Source organism: Lemur catta, chromosome 6 (genome assembly GCF_020740605.2).
Source record: "Lemur catta isolate mLemCat1 chromosome 6, mLemCat1.pri, whole genome shotgun sequence".
In the NCBI taxonomy this organism is placed as follows: domain Eukaryota; kingdom Metazoa; phylum Chordata; class Mammalia; order Primates; family Lemuridae; genus Lemur; species Lemur catta.
Genome location: NC_059133.1, coordinates 58758852 through 58772345, shown reverse-complemented (window position 1 = coordinate 58772345; position 13494 = coordinate 58758852). Strand labels below are relative to the sequence as shown.

At 52.5% G+C, this 13494-nt stretch overlaps 1 protein-coding gene across 1 annotated transcript; it reads right to left on the bottom strand.

Moving 5' to 3' along the window:
- Nucleotides 1-2885: 2885 nt before the first annotated feature.
- On the bottom strand, nucleotides 2886-8925 carry WNT10B (Wnt family member 10B). Its single transcript, XM_045555035.1, has 5 exons — nucleotides 8248-8925; nucleotides 7262-7375; nucleotides 6893-7155; nucleotides 4699-5072; nucleotides 2886-4097 (listed from the first exon to the last, which is right to left on the bottom strand). Exons 2-5 carry the CDS (start codon nucleotides 7333-7335, stop codon nucleotides 3639-3641), a joined length of 1170 nt encoding a protein of 389 aa, XP_045410991.1. The 5' UTR covers nucleotides 7336-7375; nucleotides 8248-8925; the 3' UTR covers nucleotides 2886-3638.
- Nucleotides 8926-13494: the final 4569 nt, after the last annotated feature.

Here is a 13494-nt window from a genome sequence, read left to right as displayed (position 1 = left end):
ACCGGTCCCTTATCCCAGTCTGTTCTCTCTCTTATGCTAACCTGAAGAATAACATGATCTTAGAATGTAAAGTCAAGAGGACTCTAATTTAAGATGGGGAGGGATAAGATGGATAACAAGGAATCTGTTATAACATGAAGAGTTATTTCTGTCCTGGGTCATTGCTGTAAGGGCCTTTGCTCTGATAAACTTCTGTATTTTGGGTTTTTTTATTAAGAGACTGGCTCTCGCTATGTTGCTCAGGCTAGAGTGCAGTGGCTATTCACAGGAGCAATCACAATGACCACACACAGTGCACTACAGCCTTGAATTCCTGGGTTCAAGCTATACTCCTGCCTCTGCCTGGCAAGTAGCTGTGACCACACTGGGCAGGTCTGTGTCTTTAAAGGCAAAAGACTCCTCCAGTGTTATTACAGACTCCTAGAGTGGGCATTGTGATACTGTGATACCTCCACATGATTACTCTTTCCATTTCTTTTCCTAGAAATTTCTAGTAACACCCCACCATGTTATACATCAACCATTGACCACCGAAATTATGCTTTTCAATTCCTCCCTAGTTCCCCTACCACACCCACATGTCCTCTAGGACTCTGACATGGAGGTGGAACCTGTCAATGTTCCTGCCCAAGACTTCAGATCTCAAGGTTGTATCCCAGGTGCAACAGGACAGAAATGATGACAGCCCTAGCACTCTGGAGGCTGAGGCAGGAGGATCGCTTGAGCCCAGGAGTTTGAAGTTGCTGTGAACTAGGCTGATGCCACCGCACTCTAGCTCAGATGACAGAGTGAGACTCTCAAAAGAAAAAAAAAATGACAGCCTAATACAGTTAGCAGCAGGTACCATGGTATTTGAGTGAGGACTAAAAATGGGACTGGAGAATCTCCCAGCTCTTCGGTCCTTCACCTCTTCGGAGTCTGGAGAAGAAAATGTCTATTGCATCATCAGAGTGGGCTGCCCATGGAGCAAACAGGAGCAGAGATAGGAGGAGTGCTGCCCAGATAGCAATTAGCTGGCCACTTTCACTCCCCAATTTCCTAGCTACTTGGTAAAGGCCAGAGGGAGTAGAGCTTATCTGGAGCTGAAGGAGGACAAGAGGCCTGACTTACAGTCCATCAGTCTTTCTCCCTCCCTCTTTGGAAACTAGTAAAAGCTGAAATTGTAGCCAACAGCTCTGTGGGTTGCATATTCCAACCCTGTCACTGACCCCAGGCCTGGGCTTGAGCCCCGTGTGTGTGCCAGGAGCAGGGTTGGGGAGTGGCAGGATTGTGGGGGTGGGGGAGGGGCGGTTGTTGGCCTTGCTGACAAAATCCATTTGGAATTTGTCAAGGTTGTGGTTTGGGGCTTAAGTTTGCCACAGAATATGTCTGATGAAAGAAGAAGGAAAGCTAGAAAAGAAAGAGGGAGCCAAAGGGAGTACAGAGGAAGGAAACAGGAAAAAGCTGAAATATTCTTGCTGAGACTCCATTAGAGATTCCCCTTCCTCTTCCTGAGTATCAGAAATTCCAGTTCTGGATATTCTTTATCATTATTCTCTCTCATATCCTATGTTCATTCTAGGTGCATCCCCTCTCCCTTGCTCTTTTCCCCATACACACACTAGGTTTAGTAAGTGCCTGAAGTAAGGATGGAACATCTGCCTCCATCACATTTCCAAGCCCAGAATTCTCAATGTTCAAGTGAAAATTCAAGACATAAAATTTTGCCATGAAGTATTTACCCTAACCCAAGACTCCTCAAAATTTCCTTGCTACCCTTGTGCTCCACTCATTTCACCTGATTTTGAGGGTAATTTGGGTTGCAGATATATCTGTTGCCTTGAGAAGTGAGAGAACAATTTCTACATTCCTTGGCCAAGAAGATGACCTGTTAGAGTCAGTTTTTTGCAGCACCTTGTAGGTATGCAGTTATTTGTAAAGTTCTAAACATGTGATGTATATCCCTTTTCTGCATCAAATCTTAGAGAGATAATAGTTTATTTTCAAAGATATTGGGGCTAGGGATAGAAAGGTTGGAATAAAAGAAATTCTATTCTCTTTAGTTATGGTTATCTCTTAAAAGATAAAGGAATTATTTTACTAAGATGAAATGCAAAAGAGCTCTGAATAAGGAAGGACAAATATATATATACAAATAATTCAGTGGGAAAACATGCTGGTTTTGCTGGTTTCTAGAACAAAAAAAAGTCACATTTTGAGCATAGGAATCCCTTTAATATGTTTCCCATCAGTTTTACCTCTGCCTCCCAAGTTCTCTCATTTGGAGCCAGAGAAAAAAGTACCTGCTCTTTTGGGCCCAATCTCATTGTTAAGATATGTTTAAGACTGGAACCCCCCAGGACAAAGGTGACTTCATGGTCTACGGCAGGGGTCAACAAACTACAGCCAGAGAACCAAATATGGTCCTGCAGCCCACTTTTGTGAAGTTTTATTGGATACAGCCATCCCCATTCATTTCTGTGTGGTCTATAGCTGCTGTTGATCTATAACAACAGAGTTTAGTCATTATGACAGAGTTGAGTAGTTGGGACAAAGACCACAAGCCTAACATATTTATCATCTACCCCTTTAAAACAGAAAAACAAAATTGCCAACCCTTGTTCTAGGGCAGTGATCAAGGTGAAATCTGGAGTTGAGGCACATAGTAAACAGGGCTTACATTTGGATCTCTATAGCCCCTCCCACCTAGAAGTCCCTCTTGGTTTTTACAAACTAAAAGTTACCAACTTAGTCACTGAAGACCATTTCAAATCCTTTGTGAAACTCAGCAGGATTTACATAAATAAATTCTTTGAGTGTAGGAGGGTAGGAGAATTCACCTGGAAAAGAAGCCATGGACTTGGATCCCAAGTGTGGGTAGCTATATCACTATCTGCATCCACCAGTCCAGTAACTTAATTTATTATATTTTAGTTTCAAACAGGAACCAAGAACAAGTCTCAGTACAATAAATTATCTATGCCCGCCCCTCCTGCTGAAGAGGAAAAAGAGGCCCCAAGAGTCTTAGGAAAAACCTTTCCTTTGGAGGGTCCCCTTTAACATGTGAATGGAAGGAGACAACTTCCCCAAGGGCCTGGACAGACAATTCTCTGAGGATTCAGGGCATAGTGTCCCCCAGTACTCTGTCCCTTCCCCAAGAAAAAACTCTCTACCACTACTTCCCATTACCCCACAAGAGGGACCCCAGGCTGCAGTAGAGGAATTTGGGAATAGCAAATAGGAGTGGATGGTCTCTTTCTAGATACACAACTATGGCTCCACACAATGCCTGTGGTTATCCCTCAAGGGAGAAGAGTGGTCAAACTACAGGGACTCCTTAGCCAAAAGGGGTGTGAGTCAGGGTTAAAGGGGCCCTGGAGTTGAGAAGGGGGAGCAATACAGTGCATTTCATCTTAGTCCATTCAGGTGTTTAAGGAGCAGAAGAGGGGTAACATCTTTCCCCCAAGGCCCTCAAACTTTTGGGGAGAAGGCTGCACATCAGAGTCCACCTGACCCCCACCACCCCCAAAGCTGTTTCCAGGTAGATATTTTGAGCCTTCAGGGGCCAAGATTGACCCTGGATGGAAATCAGAGCAAAGGGCTGAAAAGGTGCCCCTTTCATACAGCCCCCTTTCCCAGCCCCAAGGTGAGGCTTACCCTCACTTACACACATTGACCCACTCTGTGACCTTGCATTCATCACACAGCACATAGCAGCACCAATGGAAGCGGCAATGGCAGCGTTCAACTCGCGTCTGCCGGAGCACGTTGTGCCCACGGCCACAGCACAGGCTACCACAGCCATCCAACAGGTGGCTGGTCTTGTTGCAGGCCCGGCCCCTCGTGCCTGGGGAGCCCATGGTGGGGTCTCGCTCACAGAAGTCAGGAGACTTCTCAAAGTAGACCAGCTCTCCTGAGAGGCGACGGGGACGCAGACGAGGTTGAAAGGCTCCAGAATTGCGGTTGTGGGTATCAATGAAGATGGCCCGGCCCAGTCGCTCCCTCAATGCTGCCCCCACTGTCCGGAACTCTGGGGCTGCCCTCCAGCATGTCTTGAACTGGCAGCTGCCTGACGTGCCATGGCACTTGCATTTCCGCTTCAGGTTTTCAGTTACCACCTAGAGCAGTAGAGGGAGAAGAGGTGAAGGGGAGGGCAGCAAATGGACAGAGGAACAGAGGCACAGGAGAAGGAAGGGAACAGAGAACACAGGGAGGGACAAATGGAGGCAAGAATAACATGGACTGTCAGAGGAGAAAGGGCACTACAAAGTTATCTATTAGCCCAACTCTCTCATTTTATGATTGGAAAACTAAATCCAGAGTCGTGTGATTTGTCCATCTTCAGTCACTAGTGGTAAGAGCCAGGGTTCAACTCCAGTTGTTCTGACTTCCAGTCCAGTGCCCTACCCAGAGTAAGTGCTGATAAAATGGGGAGTCTGGCCCAGAGCACATCTAAATTCTGTAGGGTAGGCAGCTGTAATAATAGCTACTATACAATGATCCAAGAACTAGGCACTATGCCGGGTGCACTATTTGCTAGCTCAGTCTTAACTAAGTATCATTAGGCTCTCTTTACAGATGCACAACTGAGATTGGGTGACTTGCTGACAGTGAGTGGCAATCACCCACTACACCTCGTCCTATTAGTTTCCTATGCCTCTCAAACTCTGGCCAGGCCTCAAAATCTAGGGAGACCCAGGACAAGGTGTATACACATACCTGGCGCCCCACCCTGTTGTTGTGGATTCTCATTCGTGCCTGGATGTCCCGGGGAGCTTCCCTGGAATCCAAGAAATCCCGAGAGAACTTCTCTCCAAAGTCCATGTCATGGTTACAGCCACCCCATTCCCATGTGTCCTGGGGGCCAGGGCTGGGGCCTGAGCCAGGACCAGGGCTGGGCAGGGAGTGGGGGAAACTCTTGCCCCGGGACAGTGCCTGCAGCTGCAGCAGTTTGGCCCTCAGCCGATCCTGCTCACCACTGCCCTTCCAGCCACAGCCGCAGCTCACCAGCTTGCCCAGGCTGCAGGCCGTGGCTACCGCGTGCATGACCCCAGCAGCCAGCATGGAGAAGGAAAAAGCACTCTCACGGAAACCTGGGGATGAGAAGGGTGTGATGGTGGTGGTAAGGTTGGCAGGCAGCTGAGAGAGTGGGGAGGTGGAAGGAAATAAACAGCCCCCCTCCAATTCCAGAAATTCCTAACTGAATCCTGACCCTGCCATTCACCAGCTGAGTGATTTGAGAGAAAGTCACTGGGGACAGGGATGAGGAAGGGAACAGAAAGCACAGAGCCTCATCCTGGAGAATGTTTAGGAGACTTAAAAAAAAAAAAAATAGAAAGCACAGAGCCTCAGTTTCTTCATCTATAAAGGGAGAGGATGGATCAAGATGATCTCTGAGGCCCATTCTCACTCCGTAAATCTGTGGTTTTCAGGTGTAGATGAAAGAGCTAGCCTAGAGGGAGAGACCTCTGGGGTTGGGAGATGACTAAGAGGGAGTCCCTAAGGTCTTTGAAGATGCATTCACTGAGTTCTACATCTGAAAGTCTTAGAAATTCCCCGGCCCTGCAGGGAGCTTGGGTGAGGTGGGAGCAGAGGTCTTTGGGGTTCTTTTTTTCTTCAGGGTTATTTTAATCAGTCTTTTATCCAACTTACTCTCCACCCCAACATCCCCAAAGCACTGGAGCTATAGAGCTGCCCTTCCCCTTCCCAGGTTCTAGTTTTATATTTTCCCTTCAAGACTGCCCTTTATGTTTACCCTAACCTGCTATTACCCTATAAAACACTGGGAGGAGGAGAGAGGCGGGGGTGATTTTCCCTAAGGCCCTCTTAAAAAAGTTGGCTTCTTTGTTATGTTTTGGGGGTCACAGAGGCTCAGGATTGACAAGTCATTCCCAGGCTTAGATAGACATGCTCACTATTTGGGCATCAAAGCCTTCCCCTATACCAGGCCCTGTGGGGAAGGGGGAATTCTCACTTCATTTTAGGCAGGGGCTTTCTGGAACCCTGAGAAGATGAGAGACAGGACCTCCTTAGAGGCCAAGCCTCTCCTACCCCAGGATCCAGGGCTCCTGGGCCAGCCTCCTGATCCCCCAACCCCAACCCTCCAGGGGTGAAGCTGTTTGCACACGTCTTGGGAATTTCCCCGCAGATGGCAGCTGCCTATTAACCCCATAGTCCCCGAAGCACTGCCCCCACTGCTGGGCTGAGCCCCCATAGATCTTTACTTCTCAGGGAGTGAGCTCTAGCAGAGCATGGGGAGAGGCAGCGATGTCTCCCAGACCATGTCTCCTAGACCAGGCTGGCAGTGACCTGTTCTCCGTCCCTCCAGCAGTTCCTCACCTGTTCAGGTGAGCAACACCTGGGGCCCCCACAACACAGAGGAGGGGGCTGCTCTCGGCTTCAAAGCCATCAGGGTCTTTGTTGTTCCCAGCTCTGGCTCCTGGGAACCCCAGCAATTAGGGGAACATGTTTAACCCTTAAACGGTTGGGGGCGTCACCCCACCCCCGCTGAGACTCTGGGGACACCAGCCTGGGCTTGTCCAGCAAAGACGGAGAAGAGAGAAAAATAGGGGAGGGATAGGGGGGCGTTTGAAGCTTCCAGGGCTGGGGGCATCTCATATTCACAGGTGCAACCCAGATCAAGCTGGGCGGAGGCAGGAGAGGGAGGCCCTAGGGTAAGGGAGCAGGGGACCCAGCTGCCTTGCCCGCAGCGCGCAGGTGTAAGTCAGGCGCTCATGGGCCCAGGCGGTGGCCAGACCCGGCTCAGCGCGCTGGGGGGTGGGGGGGATTCCCAGGGAGGCCCCTCCCGGAGCCGCGAACCCGTCCCTTCTCGCCTCCGCGCGCCTCGGCCTGCACGCCCCCACCCCAACCCCATTGCCTAGGCGGCGGCGCAGACCCGCCCAGCCAGGCTCACCGCGCTTGAGGATGGCGCTGTGGTGCGGCAGGCGACCGCCGCCCTCGAGAGCTGAGCAGTTCCAGCGCTGGTCGCGCAGCTGGTGCTGACACTCGTGGACTGCGATGTGCAGACCCTGAAGCGCAGACGCTGTCACGTCGGGGCTGCGCAGGCACAGGCCTAATTGCCGCTTGCTCAGGCCGGACAGCGTCAAGCACACGGTGTTGGCCGTCAGCGGCGGTTCACCGGGCAATTTCAGGCCCAGAATCTCATTGCTTAGAGCCCTGGGAACGGAGAAGGCGTGTCGGCGTCTGCGATCCAGGCCTCGCGCCCTCTCCAATTCCCCCCAACCCGGTCAGTGCTTCTCCCGTAGCCTGGAAAACTGCTCACCGACTGCACAACGCCAGGAACAGGAGACCCGCGAGGCCCGAGGGCGGAGGCCGCGGCCGGGGCTCCTCCAGCATGTCGAAGCCCGGAGGCTCCGGTGGGCAGATCGATCAGGACCTGCAGGACAGGGAGATTTGATATGGGTTCTGGAATAGGGTAGCTCGCCCCGGCAACCAAAGGATCCCTTACTTCGGACTCCTAACCCACTGGTGCCACCCCACTGACCCTTCTCATCCCTCCTTAAACAAAACAGAAAGACTCACCCCTTGGTTCCCAGAGTCCCTGAGTCCTGGAGGTCTTATAAAGGAAGAGTCCAGCCTCCCAGCTCAGGACTCACGCGAGCGCCCCTGGATCCCTGCCCAGTCAGACACAATGCCAGGCACCCAGACACACATTCACATGCAAACTCAGACACAGACTCACAAAACACTTGCTCCAGGACCTCACCCACCGCTCCCTCTTCCAGGGCCCCAGAACTCGCTTCCCTGCCTTCACAGGGATAGGGGGCGGGTTAGGGAGGGGGTTCCCCACCACCTACAGGGGTGTTGCTTCCAGGTGCCCTCAAGGGCAGGCAGATTCCACCGGAAAGGTCTAAGAATGGGCTCCCCCACCCCACTCTACCCCCTCCCTGCAAAGCAGGGAAAGATGAGAGGCTCCAGGTGTGGAAAAGACAGGGAGAGGAGCCTGGCTACCTCCTGAAAGGGACCCTGGCAAGCTGAATCCTCTTCCCTGTCCCCACCTTTCTTAACTACATGCTCTCCTCCTCAGCACAGCACCCGTCTGGTCCCCACCCTTTGGATCTCATGATCATTGCTCTCCAAATCTGGGGGCACTCCCTTATCGCTGTGTCTTTATCTCTAGCAATATCTCTGGCTCTCTCTGCCTCTCTGTGCTCCTGTGGGAGGATGCGTGTCTGTCTGACTACCCGCGTGCCTGTCTCGTCCCCGTGTGCGCGTCCCTGCCCTCCCTGCTTTCCCAGGTCCAATTACCTCCAGTTGTTCGGGTGCAGGGTCCGCGATCGGCACGCTTGAGTCTCCTGGGTTCGGATCGGGCTGCCTAAACCGTGGGGAGACTGCGTCGGGTTCGGCCCCCTCGGCAGAGCAGCATTCTTCCAGGGCCGGGCCACTCCTCTTCGCTGCTTCCCCAGCGCCGCCGCCGCGGCCGCCGGGAGGAAGGGAGGGAGGGAGGGAGTGATCGAGAGAGCGAGCGAGCCGGCGAGCAAAGAACTAAGGGCTCTGGCTCTGCTCACGCCGAGCTCACGGTGGCTCTGCCGGGCTGTCGGAGCTGCGGCCCCACCCCGAGCCCGGGGCATTCCCACCCTACCCCGCACCCCGCGCCTTGACCAGGGGAACGCAGCCGCTCCCCCTCCTCCCAGTGAACACACACACCCTCTCCCCCGACGCCCGTTAGGCTTGGCTCCACTGAAGTGGGAGGTGGCTAGGGCTCCTCTCACCTGCTCTGGGGTTGCCAAGGCTGCAGGGAGGGTGCAGTGACCCAGACAAGGGAGCCAGGCCCAGGCCCAAGTGACCAAATCTTTCATCATTTCTCTTGCCTCAGTTTCCCCACCGAGAGGAGGGTGGCTGGAGGGCACCTTTGACAAGACAGAGGATGGAGCTGAACAGTCCTCAGGCTTCTCAGATGTGGGACAGTTGCACGTAGAGCCCTTGGAGTGAGCAGGAGAAGCGCAGGTCTGGGCGGCTTGGCTCCCGCCCACTCCAAGCCCTGGGACTGCCCCTTGGGAGGGGTCAGCTTTGGCTTCAGAGTTTGGTCCTAGCGGAGGCTGCAGTGGCCCCAAAGATTTCCAGCCTGCTGCTACATTTCCCTTGCCTTGCAGGCATCCTTGCCGAGGGAGGTTTCCTACCCTCTTCCTGAGATTCCTGGGTCTGCGCTTCAGAGGGCTCAGATTCCTGCTCCCAGCGCAGACTTGCTTCACAGGGGCTGAGGAGAGCCTCGGGATCCCAAATTGAGCTCAGCCCAAGGCCAACCAGGAAAGAACCTGGTCTTGGGGTGCACAGATGAAGGCAAACCGCCTTAGGGAGCTCCAGTGGCAGCGAAGGGGTTAGGCGCCACTGTGCTCCCGCCTGACTCACCCTTGCAGCTCTAACCACTGTGGGCTATTTTTGCCAGAGAGGGGCCCCAGGCTTCCCAGCCACCCCCCGCCCCTGCCAGACCGCAGCCCAAGGCACGGCTGGCCCCGTGCGCCCCAGGCACATTGACTCAGAGACTGCCCCCCAGTAAGCAGAGGCACAGGGCTGATACCCACAGCCACAGTCACCTCTTCCTTGGTGGTGGCAGTGCAGTTCTGCTGGGCAGCAGGCCTAGTCTGCATTGTTGCAGGTTCTGCCTGGTGCTGCAGGGGTCACTGCTGGATAGGGGGCACAGCCACCTGAAGAGAGGAGATCAGCAACTTATATCTGTTGGGATATTTACTGACCACCAGGCCCTGAGCAGGCTGAGGTGAAAGTGCCATGGTCCTTGACACTGGACAGCCTGGACCAGAGAGGGCTGCGTTTCTCTGATTCCCTACCTCAACGGTGGAAGAGAGGGAGACCTAGGGCTCCTGACCCTCCTTTCCATTTAGAGGACAAGAGCCAAAACATGTGTGGCTTTTGAGGCCGCCAGACTCTGCAGGCCCTATCTCGGTAGCTTTCATCCTTACACCTGGATTCGGTGATCCCCACCAATGTCCTCATCCTTTTTCCTGCACATCAGCCTGAGACTCCAGCCAGGTCCCTGGAAGAGGGAAATGAGGTTTCCTAACCCCTTTTTCTCCATGGGGATGTCATGGACATTAGTATTTCTCCATATGGCTCTAGGTCTCCCTCAAGTTTTTTGCCTTCTGATTCTACCCCTGTCTGGCTTCAGCATACACTCAGGTGCCAAGAAGGGGCTGGGGTCAGAACAACCAGCATAGCTTTCAACTTCTCAGTAACCTTAGGGCTCCCCAAGCTGGACTGTTCCAAATCTAAGGACCCATACTCCTGCTCCCTCTCTCCACTGAAGCCCAACTCTGGGACAAGAGGCCACAGGCAGGCAGACTGGGTGGCCTGAGCTGGCCCGCAGTGCCCTCAGCCCGACCGGCTGGCCTGAGCACTGACCCGCAGGCGGCTAGAGGGCGGTGGGACAGGCGGGGCCTGGAGAGGGCTGCGGGTGCACACCCATTGCCTAATACCCCAAGCACGCGGCCAGCTCCAGGAAAGGGGAGGGGCGGGAACCAGAGAGCCCTTGACGTGGGTTGGGGCTATGACAGGAGGGGGAAAGTGGGGGGCTGTCATTGGTGTGGAGAGGGAGTGTGAACAAGCTTATCCCCTTTCCCTTCCATGAGAAGAGAGCAGGGCTGTCCTCACCATCATGGGAATGGAGGGTGTAGCGAGAGCAATGCGGGAAGAACACTGGGGCCCTGGAGGGCGGGGGTCAAAGAAAAGAGTGGGGGCCCCTGGAGATTGGGGGATCATCGAGCAACTGAGGCGGTGGCTAAAGCAGCCTCGGAAACCTCCTCCTACTCCTCCCCCTGCCATGTTTGCCTTGGCCCGGGGTCCCGGGTGACTCATCTGTTGCTGAGCCGCTGATAGGGGTGGCCAGGGCCGGGGAACCCAAATTATAGGCCCAGGAGGGATGGATGCGCCCGTGGCGGTGAGCTCAGCTGCGCTGCCCACCCTCTGCCTCACACGCCTTCTGCTGCAGCACCATAGGCCACCACCTGGAGGCACCAAAGGGTCTGCAGCCCGATGTGCTGGAGGCTCAGAAAGCCCCCCACGTTCAGCAGTCCACCCCAACAGATCTGTGGGATTACCCTAGACAGAATTTTGCCCCCTTCTCTACTCGGGTCTAATGGATGGGCTGTGCTTTCCCAGCCCAAGGAGGCAGTGCTGCCTGCCGGTGCTTCAAAGGAAGGTAGGCTCTTCCGCCTACAAACTCTCAGCCCTGGTCCCCTGTTTCCTCCCCAGATCCCAATGGCAAGGCAGAGTCCCTTTCCCCTCCAACATCTCCCCCCATCCCTATTCCAGGGGGTGGTTTGCTACTGGTTTTCTACTTCAAGCCTTTAAAGTTGTCCGTGGTCAAAAGTGATACAGAGAAAAATAAAGCAGGGTAGAGGAGATTGGTAGTGACATTCTATTTTATAAAGGGGGAGGGAAAAGTATGTGAGGGAACAAACACATGGAGATATGAGGAAGGGCATTCCAGAAGACAGAAAGCAGGTGCACAGACCCTTAGAAAGGAGCATGCTTGGTATGTGCAAAGCATCCTCAAGGAGGTCAGTGTGGCTAAAGGGGAGGGACCCACAAAGGAGAGAGTGGTAAGCAATTCAGTTGGAGGACTAGGAAGGAACAGGGTCAAGATCATATGGGGCCTTGTCAGCCACGGTAAAAATTTTGGCTTTTACTTTCAGTAAGATGGGGAATCACTGAAAATTTTGAGCAGAGGAATGAAGTGATCTGACTTGTGTTTTATAATGATGGCTCTGGGGGCTGTGTGGAGAACAGGCTGTGGGGGGCCAGGGTGGAAACAAGGAGAGCTGTTAGGGGGGCTACTGCAGTAATGCAGGCAAGATGGTGGTGGCCCTCGACCAGTGTGGTGCAGTGGAGTGGTGAGAACGGATCCGATTCTGCATATATTTTGAAGATTGAAGGACTGGATTTGCTGAATGATTCGACATGAAGTGTAAGAAAACAGATGAGTCAAGGATGACTCCAAGATTTTTCTTCTGAGCAACTAAAAGGATGAAGTTACCATTTATTGAGATGCAAACAATTGAAGAAAGAACAGATGGGGGAGGGAGGAATCAAGACTCAGTTTTGGGTGGTGGCTCATGCCTGTAATCCTAGCACTCTGGGAGGCCAAGGCAGGAGGATCGCTTGAGGTCAGGAGTTCCAGACCACCCTGAGCAAGAGCAAGACCTCCTCTCTACTAAAAACAGAAAAATTAGCCAGGCACGGTGGTGCATGCCTATAGTCCCAGCTACTTGGAAGGCTGAGGCAGGAGGATCACTTGAGTTTGAGGTTTCTGTGAGCTATCACGACACCACTGGAGTCTAGCCAGACGACAGAGCAAGACACTTCTTCTTCTTAAAAAAAAGAAGAAGAAGAATAAGAAGAAAAAAAGTTCAGTTTTGGATATATAAAATTTCAGATGTTTATTCAAGTGTTAGGTGTATAAGCCCAGAGTTCAAGACCAGAGATCTACATTAAGGAGCATAAAACTGAATAGTCCACCAAGGGGGGTTGTGTACACTGAGAAGAAGATCAGGTTGAACTGGGTGTACTCCAATATTCAGAAATTGGGCCAACAAGGAGCAAGCAGACAAAGAGGCTGAGCAAGTAAGCAGTAAGTGAGGGAGAAATGGTGCTCTAGAAACAAAATGAGAAAGTATTTTGAGAAGGAGGAAGTGTTCAACTGTACCTGTTGTTCCAGAAAGATTGATTAGGGTGAGAACTGAGAATTGACTCTTGGGTATGGCAACAAGGAGGTGGTGCACAGATGATTTTGATAAGGAAGTGTAGTGAGTTCGAAGTGTGACTGGAGTGGAAAGAGAAAAAAGCAAAGAAATTGGTGCTAGTACGTAAAGCAACCTTTTTGAGTTTTGCAGTGAAAGAGAGCAGAGAAATTGGGCAACCTTGGACAGTAATGTTTGTCAAACAGAAGTTTTGGGGTTTTTCAGATGGGAGATATTACAGCATGTTTGCATGCTTATGGGTATGTTCCAGTAGAGAGATAAATTGATAATGCAGGAAAGAAAGAGGGAACAACTGATAAAGTGATGATTTGATCTAAATAGAAATTTGGGCCAGGTCATACACAGTGTGATCCAGACCTAAGGCCCTTTCCCTCTTTCCCCTACTTCTGGTGGGTGGAACAGTGGAACAAAGGGTACTGACTCCTCTCCTCTCTTCCTACTTCTGCTTGACACCAGTGGCCACAGACAGGGCTTCCCTGTCTTCCAGCCCACGTCCCACCTTTGTGAAGTTGTATCAATCCACCAGGCCAAAAGATGTGACCCAGGTCCCAGTGGGGAGAAATACCTAAGGGACAAAGGACAGGCTGCCCATAGTACATTGTCCATTTACTTGAGCTGTCTATTCTGGGTGCTCTATGCACAGGGACTACAAGCTTTTGGATCTGTGGAGGATGCTGAGCTGGTACACCTTGCCCCTTAGGGATGAATCCGTGGTCAGATACACTGGGCTGGGCAAAGGGTCTGGGAAGGACATTTCCCTCAAGAATAACCTCCATCAGGC